General features: G+C 49.4%; 1 protein-coding gene across 1 annotated transcript in view; it reads left to right on the top strand.

The window, feature by feature from the left end:
* The window catches only part of syt3 (synaptotagmin III), a 72,719-nt gene that overhangs the window by 34,593 nt on the left and 11,960 nt on the right, over window positions 1-26,166 (top strand). The window contains exons 4-5 of the mRNA XM_070862357.1: window positions 14,607-14,727; window positions 15,858-16,029. Coding sequence (XP_070718458.1) covers window positions 14,607-14,727; window positions 15,858-16,029 — 293 coding nt within the window. The remainder of the gene's footprint in view (window positions 1-14,606; window positions 14,728-15,857; window positions 16,030-26,166) is intronic.

The following is a 26,166-nucleotide window of genomic DNA, read 5'->3' as shown; positions in this document are numbered from 1 at the left end:
TCAGAATTTTAAACGTTTCTATGAGGTCCCCTCTCATTCTTCTGAACTCCAGTGAATACAAGCCCAGTTGATCCAATCTTTCTTGATAGGTCAGTCCCGCCATCCCGGGAATCAGTCTGGTGAACCTTCGCTGCACTCCCTCAATAGCAAGAATGTCCTTCCTCAAGTTAGGAGACCAAAACTGTACACAATACTCCAGGTGTGGCCTCACCAAGGCCCTGTACAACTGTAGCAACACCTCCCTGCCCCTGTATTCAAATCCCCTCGCTATGAAGGCCAACATGCCATTTGCTTTCTTAACCGCCTGCTGTACCTGCATGCTAACCTTCAATGACTGATGTACCATGACACCCAGGTCTCGTTGCACCTTCCCTTTTCCTAATCTGTCACCATTCAGATAATAGTCTGTCTCTCTGTTTTTACCACCAAAGTGGATAACCTCACATTTATCCACATTATACTTCATCTGCCATGCATTTGCCCACTCACCTAACCTATCCAAGTCACTCTGCAGCCTAATAGCATCCTCCTCGCAGCTCACACTGCCACCCAACTTAGTATCATCCGCAAATTTGGAGATACTGCATTTAATCCCCTCGTCTAAATCATTAATGTACAATGTAAACAGCTGGGGCCCCAGCACAGAACCTTGCGGCACTCCACTAGTCACTGCCTGCCATTCTGAAAAGTACCCGTTTACTCCTACTCTTTGCTTCCTGTCTGACAACCAGTTCTCAATCCACGTCAGCACACTACCCCCAATCCCATGTGCTTTAACTTTGCACATTAATCTCTTGTGTGGGACCTTGTCGAAAGCCTTCTGAAAGTCCAAATATACCACATCAACTGGTTCTCCTTTGTCCACTTTACTGGAAACATCCTCAAAAAATTCCAGAAGATTTGTCAAGCATGATTTCCCTTTCACAAATCCATGCTGACTTGGACCTATCATGTCACCATTTTCCAGATGCACTGCTATGACATCCTTAATAATTGATTCCATCATTTTACCCACTACTGAGGTCGAAACAAGAGGTTGAAACATTCCACCCACACACAACCCCACCTCCCACTTCCACCCTTCTTACCAATTCCTATCCTAAATTGAGTCTGTGAGGGGGTTTGCGCTATACTCACAATCCTATCAACTCCGGGGTTCTGGGGGCACTTATTTCAGCTCGGGGTCCCTCTGGCATGGGTTTTACGTTGTTGGTCGGTTCGGTTTTCCTCCTCGATGTTGCATCGATTTCTTCTATTTGCCTCTCGGTCGGCTCATAGAAACATAGAAAATAGGTGCAGGAGTAGGCCATTCAGCCCTTCTAGCCTGCACCGCCATTCAATGAGTTCATGGCTGAACATGAAACTTCAGTACCCCCTTCCTGCTTTCTCGCCATAACCCTTGATCCCCCGAGTAGTAAGGACTTCATCTAACTCCCTTTTGAATATATTTAGTGAATTGGCCTCAACTACTTTCTGTGGTAGAGAATTCCACAGGTTCACCACTCTCTGGGTGAAGAAGTTTCTCCTCATCTCGGTCCTAAATGGCTTACCCCTTATCCTCAGACTGTGACCCCTGGTTCTGGACTTCCCCAACATTGGGAACATTCTTTCTGCATCTAACCTGTCTAAACCCGTCAGAATTTTAAACGTTTCTATGAGATCCCCTCTCATTCTTCTGAACTCCAGTGAATACAAGCCCAGTTGATCCAATCTTTCTTGATAGGTCAGTCCCGCCATCCCGGGAATCAGTCTGGTGAACCTTCGCTGCACTCCCTCAATAGCAAGAATGTCCTTCCTCAAGTTAGGAGACCAAAACTGTACACAATACTCCAGGTGTGGCCTCACCAAGGCCCTGTACAACTGTAGCAACACCTCCCTGCCCCTGTATTCAAATCCCCTCGCTATGAAGGCCCTGAGCAAAAAGCTGCTGGAGTTAAGCACACCTTCCCCAGAGCGAGGGCCCTGTGAAAAGCTGACTCAACTCCCACAAGCTGACTCCCACTGCTTCTGTACGTCCTATATTTGTATCTAATTTAGTCCTGGCCTTTTCACGCTCAAACTCAGTTGGTGGTCCATTGTGTAAGTTTGGGCGGGGAGATAGCTTTGAATATTTAATCAGAAGATGTCACAGGTACAGGTAGGTGTGAGGACAGGGGTATTGTTTCAGTGCACATTGGTGCCTCAAAGTCTGCTGGTCCATTGTAACAATTCTGGGAGTCAATCGGTTTGGGCCTCCCCTTTGATGGGCCATTAGGTAGATGGTGGTCCACATTCATTAGGGGTGAGTCATATTTTCACACTCGGCTGGGTAGTCCCCATTGGTTGAGGATTTCCCCGCTTCAGACCCGACTCGACCCCTGATTGGCCGGCCAGAATGCACTTTTCCCCCATTGGCCAGTGCCTCTGTCTCGCTTGTGAGCCAGACTCCACAATGTCTATGTCCGCCCACACGTTTCCCAGCCTGCCTGGTCTGAGGAATTTACTTGGCCAAAAATGTTCATTTAAAATGTATAGGACGATCCCATGGTAGTTTTCTTGTCCTTAGGTTATTCCAGTAAAATGCGGCCGTGGATTTTCGAACCTTACAGGCCCCTCGAGCCTGCTCCGCCATCCAATAAGATCATGGCTGAGCCGATCATGGACTCAGCTCCACTTCCCTGCCTGGTCCCCAGAAATCCTTATTCCCTTATCCGTTAAGAAACTGTCTATCTCTGTCTTAAATTTATTCAATGTCCCAGCTTCCACAGCTTTCTGAGGCAGCGAATTCCACAGATTTACAACCCTCCGAGAGAAGAAATTCCTCCTCATTTCAGTTTTAAATGGGCGGCCCCTTATTCTAAGATCGTGCCCTCTAGTTCTAGTCTCCCCCATCAGTGGAAACATCCTCTCTGCATCCACCTTGTCGAGCCCCCTCATAATCTTATACGTTTCGATAAGATCACCTCTCATTCTTCTGAACTCCAATGAGTAGAGGCTCAACCTACTCAACCTTTCCTCATAAGTCAACCCCCTCATCTCCGGAATCAACCGAGTGAACCTTCTCTGAACTGCCTCCAAAGCAAGTATATCCTTTCGTAAATATGAGAACAAGGGCAACTTCCCCTTTTAAGGGGCGGCGCGAGCCATTTAAAATTACGCACCCGTTCGGTAGTCCTGCGCGGACGCCGATCTCCGGCTGTGCGGAACCGGCAGAGAGCCATGTGGCCACGCGGCTAAATTGGTAACATTGCTGAGGGAGCGCCCGCTGTCGGAGGTGCCGTCTTTCGGAGGAGATGTCAAACCGAGGGTCCCTGTCCGCCTGTCTCGGGTGGACGTAGACAATCCCACAGCCCGTTACTGAAGGAGAGCAGGAGAGTTCTCTCCAGCCCCCCCTTCAACCAACCTCTGTAAAAAAAAAAAAACAAGTATATTCGGTCATTATCTCAGCGGTGTTTGTGGCATCTTGCTGTGCGCATTTTTTGTTGTTGTTGTTGCCGCGTTGCCTGCAATACCATGGCGGCTACACTTCGAAAAGCTAATTTATTGGCTGTGAAGCGCTTTCGGCCTTGTCCTGAGGTGGTGAAAGGCGCTATATAAATTCAAGGTCTCTCTTTCCCCAGGGCCTAGTTTTAAGGAATTCCCAGTCACACGCGACGCCTCGCTACGTTGGATATATTCAAGAGGGAATGGTCCTTACGGCTAAGGGGATCAAGGGGTATGGAGGGAAAGCAGGAAAGGGGTACTGAGGTGAATGATCAGCCATGATCGTATTGAATGGCGGTGCAGGCTCGAAGGGCCGAATGGCCTACGCCTGCACCTATTTTCTATGTTTCTATGTTTCTATGTCACGTTTTGGCCGCACTGACATCCCGCTGACCTCACCCCCTCCGCCTCGGAAAGGTGACCACCACCGCAGAAGGTCCCACATCACCAGCTGTCGCCAAGGGGGTTCGAGTCATGGAAATGGCGGCACGGGGACTGCTGTTTAAGGCGGACCCTGATACTCCCAGCTTTCCGTGTTCTCCTCACGGGAAGCATTCCATTTCTCTGAGGCTTGCCGTCACGGCTTGGCTGGGGTCCGGCGCGCGACTCGCGTCCCGTCACCATGGCGATTGCCGATTTGCGGCCTTCCCGAGGCTAAGAGCATAAGAACGTAAGAACGAGGAGCAGGAGCAGGCCACACGGTCCCTTGAGCCTGCTCCGCCATTCAATAAGATCATGGCTGATCATTGACCTCAACTCCACTTTCCCGCCCGATCCCCATATTCCTTGATTCCCCTAGACCCCAAAAATCTATCGCTCTCAGCCTTGAATATACTCAACGACTGAGCCTCCAGAGCCCTCTGGGGCAGAGAATTCCAAAGATTCGCCACCCTCTGAGTGAAGAAATTCCTCCTCATCTCAGTCCTAAATGGCCGACCCCTTATCCTGAGACTATAACCCTCCCCCCTCCGCCCGCCACCCCCCCCCCAACTAGTTCTAGACTCTGCAGACCGGAGGAAACAACCTCTCAACATCTACCCTGCCAATCCCCTTCAGAATCTTGTATGTTTCAATGAGATCACCTCTCATTCTTCTCAACTCCAGAGAGTATAGGCCCATTCTACACAATCTCACATCATAAAACGGAAACCAGTTACTTGCATTCTGTTCCTGGCTGATTGGCACTCCAATATCACATGACCTGATTGCTGATTGGTCCACTTGGAGGATAAGCCACACCCAGAAGTTTCTCTGGAATGTGCAGTTGGAACCGCCCAGCCCATGTTCTGAGCGACTTTGCAAAGTGCAATTCGAGCCATTCCGACTGCAGAACTCCCTTGCAAAGCACTCACAGAGAGGATAGAGTTCCCGGCAAAAGCCTCCCCTCCCCCTCTCACCCCAGGAATCAATCTAGTGAACCGTTGTTGCAAAGCCTCCAAGGCAAGAAATACCACCAACGATGTCTCCGCAAGATCCTGCAAGTCCCCTGGGAGGACAGACGCACCAACGTTAGCGTCCTCGACCAGGCCAACATCCCCAGCATCGAAGCACTGACCACACTCGACCAGCTCTGCTGGGCGGGCCATGTCGTCCGCATGCCCCAGACACGAGACTCCCAAAGCAAGCGCTCTACTCAGAACTCCTACAGAGCAAGCAAGCCCCAGATGGGCAGAGGAAACGTTTCAAGGACACCCTCAAAGCCTCCCTGATAAAGTGCGGCATCCCCACCGACACCTGGGAGTCCCTGGCCAAAGACCGCCCTAAGTGGAGGAAGAGCATCCGGGAGGGCGCTGAGCACCTCGAGTCTCGTCGCCGAGAGCGTGCAGAAACCAAGCGCAGGCAGCGGAAGGAGCGTGCGGCAAACCAGTCCCACCCACCCTTTCCCTCAACGACTATCTGTCCCACCTGTGACAGAGACTGTAATTCCCGTATTGGACTGTTCAGTCACCTGAGAACTCACTTTTAGAGTGGAAACAAGTCTTCCTCGATTTTGAGGGACTGCCTATGATGATGATCCTTCCTTACATAAAACTGTGTGCGGTGCTCCAGGTGCGGTCTCAGATTGACTCCCACTTCACTTCCACAGAGCAGGACATTCAAGAGAGCGGGCCCTTAGTGACCGACAGGGATTTCCAACCCCTCCAGGACTGCCCTGAAGTCTCCTAGAATGAAGAGATTAATCACTTGGATATTGTTGAAAGGCGCCCCCCGCAACAAAAAAAATTGTATGCTGTAAAAATATTGGAGACGGGGAAATAAGGCTGATTGAAAGGGCGGAGTGTTTGGAGGTGGGAGGTCATGTGAAGAAAACTCCAACCAGAATTGGCAAAGCCTTGTCACTGACACTCATCGTCATAGGCAGTCCCTCGGAATCGAGGAAGACTTGCTTCCACTCTAAACATGAGTTCGTAGGTGGCTGAACAGTCCAATACGAGAGCCACAGTCCCTGTCACAGGTGGGACAGACAGTGGTTGAGGGAAGGGCACGGTGGGACTGGTTTGCCGCACGCTCCTTCCGCTGCCTGCGCTTGATTTCTGCATGTTCTCGGCGACGAGACTCGAGGCGCTCAGCGCCCTCCCGGATGCGCTTCCTCCACTTAGGGCGGACTGGTCTTAGGCCAGGGACTCCCAGGTGTCAGTGGGGATGTTGCACTTTATCAGGGAGGCTTTGAGGGTGTCCCTGTAACATTTCCTCTGCCCACCTTTGGCTCGCTTGCCGTGCAGGAGTTCCGAGTAGAGCGCTTGCTTTGGGAGTCTCGTGTCTGGCATGCGGACAATGTGGCCCTGCCCAGCGGAGCTGGTCGAGTGTGGTCAGTGCTTCGATGCTGGGGATGTTGGCCTGGTCGAGGACGCTAACGTTGGTGCGTCTGTCCTCCCAGGTGATTTGCAGGATCTTGCGGAGACATCGTTGGTGGTATTTCTCCAGCGATTTGAGGTGTCTGCCGTACATGGTCCATGTCTCTGACACTGAGACTGCCAGCCCTCTGCCCTCATGTTATTCGAGCTGACAATTAGAGTGGGAGCCCAGAGACCGATGACTCAACATTAAATTCTTATTCCTCCTCACAGATATCCCTCAGTCCCAAATTTTATTCAGCTCGGCTGCCACAGCTGGGTCTACGGAATGACTCATTACCGGCTGGGCTCCCAGCGGGGCAGTGGCCGACGGGGGAGGGGAATGGGGGCCAGAGGTTAAAGGTTGCCATCGGGGGCAGACGCGAAAGGCCTCTCGGGGCAGTGAACAAATGAGAACAGCCAAGTGGAATTACCTTTGGGAGAGCTTACAAGAGCTGCCAACTCGGCCTCAATTTGAGCACCAGGCCCTCATTCCATCAGTCAGGCCCTCAGTGAAAGATCAAAAGGAAAGAATTGCATTTATACAGCGCCTTTCACGACCACCGGACGCCTCGAAAGGGCTTTACAGCCAATGAAGTACTTTTGGAGTGTATTCTCTCGGAGGGTTGTAAATCTGTGGAATTCGCTGCCTCAGAGGGCTGTGGAAGCTGGGACATTAAATACATTTAAGACAGAGATAGACAGTTTCTTAATGGATAAAGAGATAAGGGGTTATGAGGAGCGGGCGGGGAAGTGGAGCTGAGTCCATGATCGGATCAGCCATGATCATATTAAATGGCGGAGCAGGCTCGAGGGGTCATATGGCCTACTCCTGCTCCTATTTCTTATGTTCTTATGTAATGCGGGAAACGCGGCAGCCCATTTGCGCACAGCAAGCTCCCACAAACAGCAATGTGATAATTATCCAGATAATCTGCTTTCTGTTATGTTGATTGAGGGATAAATATTAGCCCCAGGACACGGGGGATAACTCCCCCTGCTCTTCTTCGAAACAGTGGCCGCGGGATCTTTTACGTCCACCTGAGAGAGCAGACGGGGCCTGGGTTTAACGTCTCATCCGAAAGACGGCACCTCCGACAGTGCGGCGCTCCCTCAGCACTGCACTGGGAGTGTCGGCCTGGATTTCTGTGCTCAACTCTCTGTAGTGGGACTTGAACCCACCTGACTCAGAGGCGAGAGAGTGCTTCCCACTGGGCCCCGGCTGACACTGTGCCACACAGGAGGAAGAAAGATTCCTCTGAGGTCATTCGGAGCGACACCGTGAAACATAAACCACAGGGAGGACAACCAAACCTCATGTTTTGTTCTGTGAGGTTTGTCAGCGAGGTGTTGGGGGAAGGGGAGTAATTACTCCAGGAACGAAATGCATAGTTGGGGTGCAAATGGAATGAACAGCACAAAGGGCCCTGAAGAACATTCTGGCTTACAATAGCTGATCTTGGCTGATCCTTGTTTTCAAATCCCTTCATGGCCCTCGCCCCTCCCAATCTCTGTAATCTCCTCCAGCCCCACAATCCTCCGAGATGTCTGCGCTCCTCTAATTCTGCCCTCATGAGCATCTCTGATTATAATCGCTCAACCATCGGTGGCCGTGCCTTCTGTTGCCTGGGCCCCAAGCTCTGGAACTCCCTCCCTAAACCTCTCCGCCTCTCTACCTCTCTTTCCTCCTTCAAGATGCTCCTTAATACCGACCTCTTTGACCAAGCCCTGCGCTAATTTCTATTTATGTGGCTAGGTGTCGAATTTTTTTATCGCATAACACTCCTGTGAAGCGCCTTGGGAGGTTTCACTACGTTAAAGGTGCTATATAAATACAAGTTGTTGTTGTAGTGGTGGGAATCGCCCTCATCACCCCTGGTGCTATAGAGAGAGAAGATCAGCCTCTGATTACTATGCAGAGGCCCCTGTTGGAATACGTGTGTGTGCGTGAGTGTGAGTGTGCGCTAGTGTGAGTGTGAGTGTGTGCGAGTGTGCGCGTGCAAGTGTGTGTGCGCGAGTGTGAGCGTGTGCGAGTGTGTGTGCGCGAGTGTGAGCATGTGTGCGCGAGTGTGAGCATGTGTGAGTGTGTGTGCGTGAGTGTGAGCGCGTGTGAGCGTGTGTGCGCGAGTGTGAGCGTGTGCGCGCGAGTGTGAGCATGTGCGAGTGTGTGTTCGTGAGTGTGAGCGTATGCGAGTGAGTGTGCGCGAGTGTGCATGAGTATGAGCATGTGCGAGTGTGTGTGTGAGTGTGCGCGAGTGTGAGCGTGTGCGAGTGTGTGTGCGCGAATGTGTGCGAGTGTGCGCGAGTGCAATTGTGTGTGCGAGTGTGCGTGAATGTGAGCATGTGCGAGTGTGTGTGCGTGAGTGTGTGCGACTGTGAGCGTGTGCCAGTGTGCGTGCGTGAGTGTGCGCGAGTGTGCACGAGTATGAGCATGTGTGCGTGAGTGTGTGCGAGTGTGAGTGTGTGTGCGTGAGTGTGAGCGCGTGTGAGCGTGTGTGCATGAGTGTGAGCGTGTGTGCGTGAGTGTGTGCGACTGTGAGCGTGTGCCAGTGTGTGTGCATGAGTGTGCACGAGTGTGAGCATGTGTGCGCGAGTGTGCACGAGTGTGAGTGTGTGTGCGTGTGAGCGTGTGTGCATGAGTGTGAGCGTGTGTGAGTGTGTGTGCGTGAGTGTGCGCGAGTATGAGCGTGTGTGCATGAGTATGAGCGTGTGCGAGTGTGTGAGTGTGAGCGTGTGCGAGTGAGTGTGCGCGAGTGTGAGCATGTGCGAGTGTGTGTGCGAGTGCGTGAGTGTGAGCACGTGCGAGTGTGTGTGCGTGAGTGTGCGCGAGTGTGAGCGTGTGCGAGTGTGTGTGCGCGAGTGTGCGCGAGTGCAATTGTGTGTGCGAGTGTGCGTGAACGTGAGCATGTGCGAGTGTGTGTGCGTGAGTGTGCGCGAGTGTGAGCGTGTGCGAGCACATGAGTGCGCGAGTGTGTGCGCGCGAGTGTGAGCATGTGCGAGTGTGTGTGCGCGAGTGCAATTGTGCGTGCGAGTGTGCGTGAATGTGAGCATGTGCGAGTGTGTGTGCGTGAGAGTCCATCAAGTGATTTGGATTGGCTGGGATCAAACAGTCTGCCGCTCTGTGCCTAATCTCACACACAGTTGAAGAATGACTGTTTAGGAGGGTTGAGCATCCGACCATGGCAAGAATCGCTTTCTACTCCTTCCCCTGGTGTGATCGAGCGTATTCGTCGACAGCACCTCCCAAACCCGCCACCTCCACCAGCTAGAGGGACAAGGGCGGCAGACACACAGGAACACCCAGCACCTCCGAGTTCCACCTCCGAGTCACACACCATCCCGACATGGAGAGATAGCGTCCGTTCCTTCATCGCCTCCGGGTCACAGTCCTGGAACTCCCTCCCTAACAGCACTGTGGGAGCACCTTCACCACACGGGACTGCAGCGGTTCAAGAAGGCGGCTCACCACCACCTTCTCAAGGGGTGATTAGGGACGGGCGATAAATGCCGGCCTTGGCAGCGACGCCCACATCCAGAGAATGAACATTAAAAGAAAAACATTGCAGACTTGCAGTTCTCCAAGGTTGCTGTAGTCTTTAACTTTTAGGCACCCTTCCTTTAATGACTTGGACAGTGATGTGCTGGAAAGCATGTTCATACCGGGATGCGAGGAGCCACTGGGTAAGTAATTGGTTTGGCACGGGGCAAGGCTGAATGCTAAAACAGATTAGTTGTCGGGCAGAGCTAAGTAGAGATGCTTTACTGCACTTTCTCTAGTGCTATTAGGTAATAGAGCCCATCCATCACTTACCTCTCCTTAAGCAACTATTAATTGTGTTGAAATCTGATTGAAATGGCAGTGTGTGTGTGTGTGTGTGGTCAGTCACAACAGGAAGGGATCGAGACACGAAGGACTACGTGCAGATTGTAAAGAAAGACTTGCATTTATATAGCGCCTTTCACGACCACCGGACGTCTCAAAGCGCTTTGCAGCCAATGAAGTACTTTTTGGAGTGGAGTCATTGAATATATTTAAGGCGGAGATAGACAGATTTTTGAACGATAATGGGAGTCGAGGGTGATAGGGAACGGGAGGGGAAGGGAAGTGGAGCTGAGGCCAAGATCAGATCAGCCATGATCTTATTGAATAGCGGAGCAGGCTCGAGGGGCCAAATGGCCGACTCCTGCTCCTATTTCTTATGTTCTTATGAACAAGTGCGGACATAAACGTTCTCGAATACAATTCCGTATCTTTCGCTGGTCGATCGAGCCACGATTCCTTTTTTTTATTCTTCCACGGGTTGTGGGTGTCGATGGCATTTATTGCCCCTCCCTAATTGTCCCTCGAGAAGGTGGTGGTGAGCCGCCTTATACAACTGAGTGTCTCGCTGGGCCATTTCAGAGGGGCAGTTAAGAATCAACCACATTGCTGTGGGTCTGGAGTCACATATCGGCCAGACCGGGTAAGGGCGGCAGATTTCCTTCCCCGAAAGGGCATTAGTGAACCAGATGGGTTTTTACGACAATCATGGTCACCATGACTGACACTAGCTTTGTATTCCAGATTTTAAAAACATTTATTGAATTTAAATTTCCCAGCTGCCGTGGTGGGATTTGAACTCATGTCTCTGGACCTGTACTCATGTCCTGTGAGCAGCCTGTGCATCAGTCATTAAAAGTTGGCATGCAGGTACAGCAGGCGGTGAAGAAGGCAAATGGCATGTTGGCCTTCATAGCGAGGGGTTTTGAGTATAGAAGCAGGGAGGTCTTACTGCAGTTGTACAGGGCCTTGGTGAGACCACACCTGGAATATTGTGTACAGTTTTGGTCTCCTAATCTGAGGAAGGACATTCTTGCTATTGAGGGAGTGCAGCGAAGGTTCACTAGACTGATTCCTGGGATGGCAGGACTGACATATGAAGAAAGACTGGATCGACTGGGCTTATATTCACTGGAATTTAGAAGAATGAGAGGGGATCTCACAGAAGCATATAAAATTCTGACAGGATTGGACAGGTTAGATGCAGAAAGAATGTTCCTGATGTTGGGGAAGTCCAGAACCAGGGGTCACAGTCTAAGGATAAGGGGTAAGCCAAGATGAGGAGAAACTTCTTCACTCAGAGAATTGTGAACCTGTGGAATTCTCTACGACAGAAAGTTGTTGAGGCCAGTTCGTTAGAAGCAAAAGACAGAAAGGAGATGAGTAAAAGTGGAGGGCAGAGAAACCCAAGGCAAAAAACAAAAATGGCAACTGAATATAAAGGGGCTGCAGGAGGGGTCAAAACTAAAAATCATGGTTTAAAAACTAGTATTAAAACACTTTACCTAAACGCACGCAGCATTCGAAATAAAGTAAATGAGTTGATGGCACAAATCATTACAAATGGGTATGATTTGGTGTTCATTACAGAAACGTGGTTGCAGGGTGGCCAAGATTGGGAATTAAACATACAGGGGTATCTGACGATTCGGAAAGATAGACAAGAAGGGAAAGGAGGTGGGGTAGCTCTGTTAATAAAGGATGATATCAGGGCAGTTGTGAGAGACGATATTGGCTCTAATGAACAAAATGTTGAATCATTGTGGGTGGAGATTAGAGATAGTAAGGGGAAAAAGTCACTGGTGGGCATGGTTTATAGGCCCCCAAATAATAACTTCACGATGGGGAGGGCAATAATCAAGGGATTAATGGAGGCATGTGAAAAAGGAACAGCAGTAATCATGGGGGATTTTAACCTGCATATCGATTGGTCAAATCAAATCGCACGGGGTAGCCGGGAGGAGGAATTCATAGAATGCATACGGGATTGTTTCTTAGAACAGTATGTTACAGAACCTACAAGGAAGCAAGCTATCTTAGATCTGATCCTGTGTAATGAGACAGGAATAATAAACAATCTCCTAGTGAAAGATCCTCTCGGAATGAGTGATCACAGTATGGTTGAATTTGTAATACAGATTGAGGATGAGGAAGTAGTGTCTCAAACGAGCGTACTATGCTTAAACACAGGGGACTACAGTGGGATGAGGGCAGAGTTGGCTAAAGTAGACTGGAAACAAGGACTAAACGGTGGCACAATTGAGGAACAGTGGAAGACTTTTAAGGAGCTCTTTCATAGTGCTCAACAAAAATATATTCCAGTGAAAAAGAAGGGCGGTAAGAGAAGGGATAACCAGCGGTGGATAACCAAGGAAATAAAGGAGAGTATCAAATTAAAAACCAATGCGTATAAGGTGGCCAAGGTTAGTGGGAAAATAGAAGATTGGGAAAATTTTAAACGACAGCAAAGAATGACTAAGAAAGCAATAAAAAAAAGGAAAGATAGATTATGAAGGTAAACTTGCGCAAAACATAAAAACGGATAGTAAAAGCTTTTACAGATATATAAAACGGAAAAGAGTGACAAAAGTAAATGTTGGTCCCTTAGAAGATGAGAAGGGGGATTTAATAATGGGAAATGTGGAAATGGCTGAGACCTGAAACAATTATTTTGCTTCGGTCTTCACAGTGGAAGACACAAAAACCATGCCACAAATTGCTGGTCACAGGAATGTGGGAAGGGAGGACCTTGAGACAATCACTATCACTAGGGGGGGTAGTGCTGGACAGGCTAATGGGACTCAAGATAGACAAGTCCCCTGGTCCTGATGAAATGCATCCCAGGTTATTAAAAGAGATGGTGGAAGTTATAGCAGATGCATTTGTTATAATCTACCAAAATTCTCTGGACTCTGGGGAGGTACCAGCGGATTGGAAAGCAGCTAATGTAACGCCTCTGTTTAAAAAAGGGGGCAGACAAAAGGCAGGTAACTATAGGCCGGTTAGTTTAACATCTGTAGTGGGGAAAATGCTTGAAACTATCATTAAGGAAGAAATAGCGGGACATCTAGATAAGAATAGTGCAATCAAGCAGACGCAACATGGATTCATGAAAGGGAAATCATGTTTAACTAACTTACTGGAATTCTTTGAGGATACAACGAGCATGGTGGATAGAGGTGTACCGATGGATGTGGTGTATTTAGATTTTCAAAAGGCATTCGATAAGGTGCCACACAAAAGGTTACTGCAGAAGATAAAGGTACGTGGAGTCAGAGGAAATGGATTAGCATGGATAGAGTATTGGCTGGCGAACAGCAAGCAGAGAGTCGGGATAAATGGGTCCTTTTCGGGTTGGAAATCGGTGGTTAGTGGTTCCACAGGGATCGGTGCTGGGACCACAACTGTTTACAATATACATCGATGACCTGGAAGAGGGGACAGAGTGTAGTGTAACAAAATTTGCAGATGACACAAAGATTAGTGGGAAAGCAGGTTGTGTAGAGGACACAGAAAGGCTGCAAAGAGATTTGGATAGGTTAATCGAATGGGCTAAGGTTTGGCAGATGGAATACAATGTCGGAAAGTGTGAGGTCATCCACCTTGGAAAAAAAACAGTAAAAGGGAATATTATTTGAATGGGGAGAAATTACAACATGCTGAGGTGCAGAGGGACCTGGGGGTCCTTGTGCATGAATCCCAAAAAGTTAGTTTGCAGGTGCAGCAGGTAATCAGGAATGTGAATGGAATGTTGGCCTTCATTGCGAGAGGGATGGAGTACAAAAGCAGGGAGGTCCTGCTGCAACTGTATAGGGTATTGGTGAGGCCGCACCTGGAGTACTGCGTGCAGTTTTGGTCACCTTACTTAAGGAAGGATATACTAGCTTTGGAGGGGGTACAGAGACGATTCACTAGGCTGATTCCGGAGATGAGGGGGTTACCTTATGATGATAGATTGAGTAGACTGGGTCTTTACTCGTTGGAGTTCAGAAGGATGAGAGATGATCTTATAGAAACATTTAAAATAATGAAAGGGATAGACAATATAGAGGCAGAGAGGTTGTTTCCACTGGTCGGGGAGACTAGAACTAGGGGGCACAGCCTCAAAATACGGGGGAGACAATTTAAAACCGAGTTGAGAAGGAATTTCTTCTCCCAGAGGGTTGTGAATCTGTGGAATTCTCGGCCCAAGGAAGCAGTTGAGGCTAGCTCATTGAATGTATTCAAGTCACAGATAAATAGATTTTTAACCAATTAGAGAATTAAGGGTTACGGGGAGCGGGCGGGTAAGTGGAGCTGAGTCCACGGCCAGATCAGCCATGATCATATTGAATGGTGGTGCAGGCTCGAAGGGCCAAATGGCCGACTCCTGCACCTACGTTCTATGTTTCTATGTTTACGCCAGTACTGAGAATTAAAGCCATCATATCAAAGTGTTCTGGAATGGTTATCCGCCTCACTAACTGCGAGCAATGTATCTTTTCTAACAGGAAAAAGCCGATTTGGGTGAGATAAACTTCTCCCTGTGTTATCTGCCGACGGCCGGGAGACTCACCATCACCATCATCAAGGCCACCAACCTGAAGGCAATGGATTTAACCGGCTTTTCAGGTAACGTCACCACGGCACGTCAACAATAGACAGAGGACCTTCTCCCTCCTCTCACCTCCTCTCAAACCCATTATACACCCAACTCACACCCCCCTCACCCATCGCAACCCCCTCACCCCCTCCCTCATCCACCTCACACCCACCTCACACCCCCCCTCATCCACCTCACCCCCGTCACCCATCGCAACCCCCTCAACCCCCTCACACCCCCCCTCACCCACCTCACACCCACCCTCACCACCTCACCATCCTGTACTCTCCTTGGTACAGTTCAACAGGTCATAGGATTAAATTGCACAGGATATACGGCCCAGAAACAGGCCATTGGGCCCAACCAGTCCACGCCGGCGTTTATGCTCCACTCGAGCCGCCTCCCGTCTTTCCTCATCTAAATCTATCAGCGTAACCCTCTATTCCCCTCTCCCTCATATGCTTGTCTAGCCTGCCGTTAGTAGCCTGATTACACTGGAACGCCTGACAGCACCGGCGATTAAATCAAATTGCTCTCAGCAACCAATTACAATCTGTCAAAACAGGACATTTTCTCCTCAAATGGAGACTGAATTTTTCACCTGAAATTTCAACCCCCCCCCCCCCCCTCCATCGCCTACACACACTAAATATTTGGGAGGAACGATTAGTCCCGACAGTGTCAGCCGTGGCTCAGAGGGCAACACCCTCGCCTCTGAGTCAGAAGGCTGTGGGTTCAAGGCCCACTCCAGAGACTTGAGCACGTAAATCGAGGCGGACACTCCCAGTGCAGTGCTGAGGGAGCGCCGCACTGTCGGAGGTGCTGTCTTTCGGATGACAAGTTAAACCAAGGCTTCGCCTGCCCTCTCAGGTGAACGTAAAGATCGCGTGGCACTATTTTGAAGAAAAGCAGGGGGAGTTATCCCCGGTGTACTGGGGCCAATATTTATCCCTCAATCAACATCACAAAAAAACAGATTATCTGGTCATTGTCACATTGCTGTGTGTGGGAGCTTGCTGTGCGCAAATTGGCTGCCGCGTTTCCCGCATTACAACAGTGACTACACTCCAAAAGTTATTCATTGGCTGTAAAGCGCTTTGAGACGTCTGATGGTCATGACAGGCGCTATATAAATGCAAGTCTCTCTCTGTGTTCACAGACCCCTACGTGAAGGCGTCGCTGATCTGCGAGGGAAGGCGGCTGAAGAAGCGGAAGACCTCGATCAAGAAGAACACACTCAACCCGGTGTACAACGAGGCGTTGGTCTTCGACATTCCCAACGAGAACATGGACCACGTCAACGTCATCATCGCCGTCATGGACTACGATTGGTGAGCAGCTTCCCGAAGCCCACAGCAATCGGTGTCAGCCCCGGGGGTAGGGGGGCCTGTCAGAAAATTCAGGGCTAATAACCATCGCGTGTGTGCGTGTGTGCGCGTGTGCAGACACGTGTGTATGTTCAGGTATGGGTGTGTGTGTGCGCGCACGTGCTTGTGTCCGCGGACGTGTTTGCCTACGCAAGCATGTGTGCGCTTGTGAACACGTGTGTGTGTGCACGCACATGTTTGCCTGCGAATGTGTGTGCGCGCACACGTACTGCAGATTTTTGCATTTGTATATGACGTACATACGTGTATAGTTGGTGCCTGCACAAAACTCTGCAAAATGGCCATTTTGCATGAGGATAATTTTTTTTCTTTCTTGCACCAACCTCCCTTTAACTCGTGCGCCCCCTACCCCCCGCTACCCCCATAGCCCCAGCCTCCTGAACAGCGCCTCCTGCTGTCAGTGTTGTCGCCCTGAGATGTTGCGGGGGAGAGGGGGGGGGTTGGGTGGGGTGGGTGCACGGAACGAAAGTCCGGGTCCAGGGCGATGCGTAGCAGGACGATGATGTCACACTCTCTGGGCGCCGGAGATCGTGGCGCTAGGGGTTACCGCCCACCGCTGCAGACCTCACCGGGAGTTTAGCGGGAGCCGTTTCTTTCGCCGCGCCCGGTCAGTGAGCCACTAGCGCCACATTAGCACCCCTGGAAGACATAGCGGGAGGCGCAAAGTAGGCCAATTTCTGGCCTCAGCGATCACCTCGGCGATGTGACACGAAAGTTGGGCCGGCAATTTTACGGCTGTGTTCCGGCCCAACTTTCCACTTTTGAAGCAAAATGGGCGCTAGCCTGCCTTTCTGGGCGATATATGGGCACTAACCCAGCGGTTTGAAATGGAACGTCTAGCCCAAGATAACCAATATGAAATACCGAGCGACAAGGCTTCCAATGAACAGTAGGTCAGTCAGCAACTCTGACCCTTCTGGGTTCCACTCTCCAGGGCTGATTCTCTCCCAGCGAAGGGCAGCGCTCACGTGGAGGGGTGGGGGGTTGATGCTTGCCGTGGAATCTCAGGAATGCTGGGCCACAATACCACGAACAGCCAATACTCATGGACACTATTCTTCACTGGAGGCTCTGATTAGCGGAATCGGTTTCTTAAGTGTCAGCCGTGGCTCAGTGGGCAGCACTCTCGCCTCTGAGTCAACAGGGCATGGGTTCAAGTCCCACTCTAGGGATTTGAGCACAAAAATGTCGGCTGACATTCCCAGTGCAGTACTGAGGGAGTGCCGTCTTTCGGATGAGACGTTAAACCGAGGCCCCGTCTGCTCTCAGGTGGTTGTTGAAGATCCCATCCATTTCGAGCAAAGGCAGGGGGGGGAGTTATCCCCGGTGTCCTGGGGCCAATATTTATCCCTTAATCAACAGAACAAAAACAGATTATCGGGTCATTATCACATTGCTGTTTGTGGGAGCTTGCTGTGCGCAAATTAGCTGCCGCGTTTCCCACATTACAACCGTGACTACACTCCAAAAGTATTTAATTGGCTGTAAAGCGCTTTGAGACGTCCGGTGGTTGTGAAAGGCGCTAAAGAAATGTAAGCCTTTCTTTTTTTAAACATCAACCAGCCTTTTCTCTCGACCAATCGCGACCGAGCGGCACTGTGCGCTTCCGCTATTTCCTGTTTGTGGTGTGCGATCTCCTTCACGTGCAGAGTAAGAAAGGGCGCTGGTGAGTGGTGATTGGGTAACGCCAACAGAACGGCTCCAACCGAGGTGGCCAGACTCCGGCGGGAGTTGTCTGTCGACCCCCCTGACAGTAGTGATGTGGTGAGGGGCAAAGTCTAAAACCCACAATGAATAGAGAGAGAAAGCGTCCAGACTCTGGGCTCAATTTTCCCCAGTGCCGGTTTCTTGGCGTACCGTATTTGAAAGAGTTACGCCCGTTTTTTTTGGAGCCCGACTACGGCGAAAAAAAAAGTTGAAAGCTTATCCACTTTCTTGTGAATGTGGCCCGGTGTCCACCCGAGAGGGCAGACGGGGCCTCGGTTTAACGCATCAGTCAAAGACCACACCTCCGACAGTGCGGCGCTCCCTCAGCCCTGCACTGGGAGTGTCAGCCTCAATTTATGTGCTCAACTCCCTGGAGCGGGGCTATCAACCATCAACCTTCTGACCTAGAGGCGAGAGTGCTGCCCACTGAGCCACGGCTGACACTGTACAGGATTGATCATCCCTGCCAACATTTGGCGGGTGTGGGCGGTGGGCGGGTGGTGGGGGGGGGGCAGAGGGTGATGGGGGGGGGTGGGGGGAGAAATTTCAGGTTAAAAATTCCAGTCTCCATTTGAGGAGAAAATGTCCTGTTTTGACAGATTGTAATTGGTTGCTGAGAGCAATTTGATTTAATCGCCGGTGCTGTCAGGCGTTCGAGTGTAATCAGGCTACTGAATGGGGAAGAAATCTCGCTGCGTCTAATTAGTTTGATCTGTACATTCTCCTGTTAACCCTCCCTTTCCCGGACTCGCAAGGGCTGACCACCGATTTGTTGTCTTGTTTGTCCCTATTCTTCCACCAACCCCAATGCAGTTGCGTTGTGAAGAACATAGGGACAGGAGGAGGCCATTAAGCCCCTCGGGCCTGTTCCGCCCTTCAATCAGTTGATCTGTATCTTAACTCCATCGGCCCGCCTTGGTTCCATAACCCTTAATACCCTTTGCCCAACAAAAATCTGTCAATCTCAGTTTTGAAACATTCAATTGGCCCCCCCCCCCCTGGCCTTGGCAGCTTTTTGCGGTAGAGAGTTCCAGATTCCCAGCACGCTTTGTGTGAAGAAGTGTTTCCTGACATCACCCCTGAATGGCCTGGCTCTAATTTTAAGGTGATGCCCCCTTGTTCTGGACTCCCCCCCACCAGAGGAAATAGTCTCTCTCTATCTATTCTATTAAATACTTTAATCATCCAAAACCTCAATTAGATCACCCCTTAAACTTCTGTAGTCAAGAGTATAAGCCTAATCCATGCAACCTGACCTCATCAATTATCCCTTTTGGCTCAGTAGCAGTCTGGTGAATACTTTCTGTCACCTTGGGGGGCAGGGGGGGAGGTGATACAGACCTTCATCCCATTAGAGAAAGACCATTCCATTAGAGAGGTGCATTCATCCCCATTAGAGAGAGACCATCCCATTTGAGAGAGACCATCCCATTAGCGAGATACCTTCATCCCATTAGCGAGAGACCATCCCATTAGAGAGATAGCATCATCTCATTAGAGAGATACCATCATCCCATTAGAAAGAGACCATCGCATTAGAGAGATACCATCATCCCATTAGAGAGACACTATCCCATTAGAGAGAGACCATCCCATAAGAGAGAGACCATCATCCCATTAGAGAGGCGAGGGCCCAGGGGCAGCACGGGCCAGCCCACACTGCAATATGTGTGCGCACTAGTCCTGTGCAGCAGAGCAGGTCTCCAGTCGTCCTAGTTAATCCTTGCCACTGGACCAAGACCTAGGTCTGTCAAGCCCGTGTGGTGGCTGGTGTGCAACGGCCACCACACGTTAAAAAAATCCACGCACATGCATCTTCCATCCCCTCAGTTGGAGTTCAGGACTGGAACATCGGGTCCTTCATTGAAACATCCGTGAACCCTTGTGGAAGCAAGTCATCCTCGTTCGAGGGACCACCTATGATGATGATGAGAGCGATACCATCATCCCAGTTGAGAGGGACCTTGCGCCCCTCAGGGAAAGGAGTCCTTCATCTCCTCGGATCTTCTGCCTCTGAGGAGGGAATGGGAGGGACAGACAGCGACATAGAAACATAGAAAATAGGTGCAGGAGTAGGCCATTCGGCCCTTTGAGCCTGTACCACCATTCAATATGATCATGGCTGATCATGCAACTTCAGTACCCCATTCCTGCCTTCTCTCCATACCCCTTGATCCCTTTAGCCGTAAGGGCCACATCTAACTCCCTTTTGAATATATCTAACGAACTAGCCTCAACAACTCTCTGTGGTAGAGAATTCCACAGGTTCACAATTCTCTGAGTGAAGAAGTTTCTCCTCATTTCGGTCCTAAATGGCTTACCCCTTGTCCTTAGACAGTGACCCCTGGTTCTGGACTTCCCCAACATTGGGAACATTCTTCCCGCATCTAACCTGTCCAATCCCGTCAGGGAGTAAAGGAACAGACCGGACACGAGAAACAGCCAGCAAGAGAGAGCTAGGGACCAAAAGACAGACAGCAGTGGAGAGAAAGAGACAGAGACTGAGACACACACAGACAGAGAAACAGACCAACAAAAGGATAGAAATACATTGCAGGCAGAGAAAGGGAAGGAGACACTTAGCGAGGAGGTCTTTGTTGGGAATGTGAGTTTTGTAATACTATATAGACAAAACGTTTCCAGCCCTGTGTCTGTATGCCAAGGATAAATTCAATACACAGTCAAATGCTTGCAGATTTATTAAAAATTAGATGCTACACTTACTCACGACTAACACCTGATCACAAAGGATGCTTTGCTGGCGACGATTAAGATGTCTCCCTTCTTTGTCTCCCAACCTTATATTAACATGGACTTTCTCGAGTGCTGAGCCATTACATTAGCTCCTCCATGACCTTCTGATGTGGCTTTTACCGTTGGTATTATTAGCTCAACTCACTCAAAGACACAAAGAGGCCCCACAGCACGATGTCGGCACCTAACATAAACCAGCGTATCCATTTCCCTCAGCAGAAGAGAATGTTGATGGATCTACGAGAAGATTAGAACTGTCCAGGGTGACTGTAGTTACAGCCTGATGGATTTGTGGTCGTTCGGCACTTTCAGCAAAGTCTTGAAAGAAACGACCCACAAAATGGAGTTTTTCATTCAAAATGGAGTGCAACTTCATCTAGCATAGCTCCACTAACACTCCCATCAGACACAGGAGTCCTTCGTTTAAGAACATAAGAATTGAGAGCAGGAGTCGGCCATTTGGCCCCTCGAGCCTGCTCCGCCATTCAATAAGATCATGGCTGATCTTCGACCTCAACTCCACTTTCCTGCACTATCCCCATGAACCTCAATTCCCTTAATATCCAAAAATCTATCGACCTCTGTCTTGAATATACTCAAAGCCTCCACAGCTCTCTGGGGTAGAGTATTCCAAAGATTCACCACCTTCTGAGTGAAGAAATTCCTCCTCATCTCAGTCCTAAATGGCCGACCCCTTATCCTGAGACTGTGACCCCTGGTTCTAGACTCCCCAGCCCAGGGGAAAACATCCTCCCTGCATCTACCCTGTCAAGCCCTGTAAGAATTTTCATTCTTCTAAACTCTAGAGAATATCGGCCTAGTCGACTCAATCTCTCCTCATAGGACAATCCCCCCAAAACTGCACACAATACTCCAGGTGCGGTCTCACCAGGGCCCTATATAATGGCAGTAAGACGTCTTTACTCTTCGCTCTTACTCTCTCTGCTCTCGTCCCATCAAAGATGAACAGTCACAAAGCAAGTGTAAAGTCTATCCATCTTTTGAGTGTTAGCCAATGACAAAGAGTTGCCTGTACAGCTCCCTGAATGTCTTTTGGGTAAGTTCACCAACCAGCATCTCAATAAGCCGGACAGACTGGGAGGATCACAGGTCAGATGTCGGCTTCGCTGCTGTGGGGTTGGGTGTTCCTGTTAGTCTCAGAATACCTGGTCTAGGAGAGGAAAGTTACACAGCACAAATCTTTGGCCACTACCCCATGACCCCACTGTGATATATCCTTAGGTCATCACGAAGAAGCACGCTCCACACAAGATGGCTCTTCATCATCATACTAGGCAGTCCCTCAGAATCGAGGAAGACTTGCTTCCATTCCAAAAGTGAGTTCTCAGGTGGCTGTACAGTCCAATAAGGGAATTACAGTCTCTGTCACGGGTGGGACAGACAGTGGTTGAGGGAAGGGGTGGGTGGGGAGTCTGGTTTGCTGCATGCTCCTTCCGCTGCCTGCGCTTGTTTTCTGCATGCTCTCGGCGACGAGACTCGAGGTGCTCAGCGCCCTCCCGGATGCTCTTCCTCCACTTAGGGCGGTCTTTGGCCAGGGACTCTCAGGTGCCGGTGGGGATGTTGCACTTTATCAGGGAGGCTTTGAGGGTGTCCTTGTAACCTTTCCTCTGCTCACCTGGGGCTTGCTTGTCATGTCGGAGTTCCGAGTAGAGCGCTTGCTTAGGGAGTCTCGTGTCGGGTATGCAAACAATGTGGCCGCCCAGTGGAGCTGGTCGAGTGTGTTTGCTTAAACAAAGGGGACTACAGTGGGATGAGGGCAGAGTCGGCTAAAGTAGACTGGAAGCACAGACTAAACGGTGGCACAATTGAGGAACAGTGGAGGACTTTTAAGGAGCTCTTTCATAGTGCTCAACAAAAATATATTCCAGTGAAAAAGAAGGGCGGTAAGAGAAGGGATAACCAGCCGTGGATAACCAAGGAAATAAAGGAGAGTATCAAATTAAAAACCAATGCGTATAAGGTGGCCAAGGTTAGTGGGAAGCTAGAAGATTGGGAAAATTTTAAACGACAGCAAAGAATGACTAAGAAAGCAATAAAGAAAGGAAAGATAGATTACGAAAGTAAACTTGCGCAAAACATAAAAACAGATAGTAAAAGCTTTTACCGATATATAAAACGGAAAAGAGTGACTAAAGTAAGTGTTGGTCCCTTAGAAGATGAAAAGGGGGATTTAATAATGGGAAGTGTGGAAATGGCTGAGACCTTAAACAATTATTTTGCTTTGGTCTTCACAGTGGAAGACACAAAAACCATGCCAAAAATTGCTGGTCATGGGAATGTGGGAAGGGAGGACCTTGAGATAATCACTATCTCTAGGGGGGGTAATGCTGGACAGGCTAATGGGACTCAAGGTAGACAAGTCCCCTGGTACTGATGAAATGCATCCCAGGGTATTAAAAGAGATGGCGGAATTATAGCAGATGCATTCGTTATAATCTACCAAAATTCTCTGGACTCTGGGGAGGTACCAACGGATTGGAAAGCAGCTAATGTAATGCCACTGTTTAAAAAAGGGAGCAGACAAAAGGCAGGTAACTATAGGCCGGTTAGTTTAACATCTGTAGTGGGGAAAATGCTTGAAGCTATCATTAAGGAAAAAATAGCGGGACATCTAGATAGGAATAGTGCAATCAAGCAGACGCAACATGGATTCATGAAGGGGAAATCATGTTTAACTAATTTACTGGAATTCTTGAGGATATAACGAGCATGGTGGATAGAGGTGTACCGATGGATGTGGTGTATTTAGATTTCCAAAAGGCATTCGATAAGGTGCCACACAAAAGGTTACTGCAGAAGATAAAGGTACGCGGAGTCAGAGGAAATGTATTAGCATGGATAGAGAATTGGCTAGGTAACAGAAAGCAGAGAGTCGGGATAAATGGGTCCTTTTCGGGTTGGAAATTGGTGGTTAGTGGTGTGCCACAGGGATCGGTGCTGGGACCACAACTATTTACAATATACATAGATGACCTGGAAGAGGGGACAGAGTGTAGTGCAACAAAATTTGCAAATGACACAAAGATTGGTGGGAAAGTGGGTTGTGTAGAGGCTGCAAAGAGATTTAGATAGGTTAAGCGAATGGGTGAAGGTTTGGCAGATGGAATACAATGTCGGAAAATATGAGGTCATCCACCTTGGAAAAAAAACAGTAAAAGGGAATATTATTTGAATGAGGAGAAATTACAACATGCTGCGGTGCAGAGGGACCTGGGGGTCCTTGTTCATGAATCCCAAAAAGTTAGTTTGCAGGTGCAGCAGGTAATCAGGAATGTTGGCTTTCATTGCGAGAGGGATGGAGTACAAAAGCAGGGAGGTCCTGCTGCAACTGTATAGGGTATTGGTGAGGCCGCACCTGGAGTACTGCGTGCAGTTTTGGTCACCTTTCTTAAGGAAGGATATACTAGCTTTGGAGGGGGTACAGAGACGATTCACCAGGCTGATTCCAGAGATGAGGGGGTTACCTTATGATGATAGATTGAGTAGACTGGGTCTTTACTCGGAGTTCTGAAGGATGAGGGGTGATCTTATAGAAACATTTAAAATAATGAAAGAGATAGACAAGATTGAGGCAGAGAGGTTGTTTCCACTGGTCGGGGAGACTAGAACTAGGGGGCACAGCCTCAAAATACGGGGGAGCCAATTTAAAACCGAGTTGAGAAGGAATTTCTTCTCCCAGAGGGTTGTGAATCTGTGGAATTCTCTGCCCAAGAAAGTAGTTGAGGCTAACTCATTGAATATATTCAAATCACAGATAGATAGATTTTTAACCAATAAGGGAATTAAGGGTTACGGGGAGCGGGCGGGTAAGTGGAGCTGAGTCCACGGCCAGATCAGCCATGATCTTGTTGAATGGCGGAGCAGGCTCGAGGGGCTAGATGGCCTACTCCTGTTCCTAATTCTTATGTTCTTATGTTCTTATGTTATGTCAGTGCTTCAATGCTGGGGGAATTGGCCTGAGCGAGAACACTGATGCTGGTGCGTCTGTCCTCCAGTGGATTTGCAGGATCTTGCGGAGGCAGCATTGGTGGTATTTCTCCAGCAATTTGAGATGTCTACTGTATATGGGCCACATCTCTTAGTCATACAGGAGAGCAGGTATTACTACAGCCATATAGACCATGAGCTTGGTGCCAGATTTGAGGTCCTGGCCTTCAAACACTCACTTCCTCGGGTGACCACAAATTGTCATCATGTGACCCTGCCACATGATCCTGTTTTATTTATAATCAGTAGTTGCAGTTCATCAGTGATCCACTAGGGGGAGCTCTAGCCCCCCCCCCCCCCCCCGCCCCCGCCCCTGCAGCTAGTAAAAGGACATGTGGCGAGGCCTCCTCTTTGAGGCCTCTCATGGTAGAGCGGCCCATTGCCACTCGTCGCCAAGTGGTGAAACAAACACAGAGAGGCGGAGGCGCACAGACAGCGGCGGTTAAAGGTTGGATGCCGAGCGATTGGTTAAGCAACACGGAGCACTGCGCTGTTCTGACTGCAGCCTCCCTCGGAGAGTGCGGGACAGAGGGCGGCGGGGGAGGAGCGAGGCATGTTTTAATTATAAGAACTGCGGACGGTGTGTCAGTGGGAGCTGCTTGCAGCTCTCGCATGGGGTGCGTATTAATCACAGATGAAGCAGAATGATTGCTTATTGCTTCTTGAGAATGTTGCACTTAACAGCATGCAAAATTTATGCTTCTCCTGACAAATCTTTCGATTAAGACTAGTGCAGCAAATGGGGAAGGTGGTGTAATAGAAGGCCGTGGGCTTTCTCTTTAAGATGCTCTCAACAAGAATGTTTTACATAAAACCAACTCAATAACAACCCACTCCATCCCTTCCCCAACTCCTGGCCAATATTTATCCCACAATCAATTAGTACATTGAAACCTATAAAGATTCTTAAGGGGCTTGACAGGGTAGATGCAGGGAGGATGTTTCCCCGGGCTGGGGAGTCTAGAACCAGGGGTCACAGTCTCAGAATAAGCGTTTGGCCATTTAGGACTGAGATAAGGACGAATTTCTTCAATCAGAGAGTGGTGAATCTTTGGAATTCTCTACTCCAGAGGGCTGTGGAGGCTCAGTCATTGAGTATATTCAAGACAGAGATCGATAGATTTTTGGATACTTAAGGGAATCAAGGAATATGGAGATTGTAACGTATTTGCTTCATGGGTTCTTTGCTTCAGAATTCATAGCAGCACCTTGCGATTAAGAACCAGTTGTTTTATTAGCAAAAGGTTTAACAAACACACGACACATTACCGGTTCATCCACCAGGCTCACAACCACCTGCCCCATCGTGGATCCCCCCGAACCCAACTGGCTGGGGTTTTATTGAGTCTTGTGAACATCACGTGACTGGCTAAGCCACTCCCAACTCAACAGCTCGACATTATTTTAGTACAAATGTAAATGCCGCCTTTTGGTGAGGGCACTAGGATCCACAAATTAACAATAATTTAAACTTTAACAAAACCTTAAATCAAATTACAATTTGGTTGCCGGGGGTGATGATGCACTCCAGTCCCTCCGGCGCCCACCTTTCACGGAAGGCCGCGAGCGTACCGGTGGACACCGCGTGCTCCATCTCCAGGGACACCAATA

This window comes from Pristiophorus japonicus, chromosome 19 (genome assembly GCF_044704955.1).
Source record: "Pristiophorus japonicus isolate sPriJap1 chromosome 19, sPriJap1.hap1, whole genome shotgun sequence".
In the NCBI taxonomy this organism is placed as follows: Eukaryota; Metazoa; Chordata; class Chondrichthyes; family Pristiophoridae; genus Pristiophorus; species Pristiophorus japonicus.
Note: the sequence above shows the minus strand (reverse complement) of the source record. Positions and strands in the feature narration are given on the sequence as shown.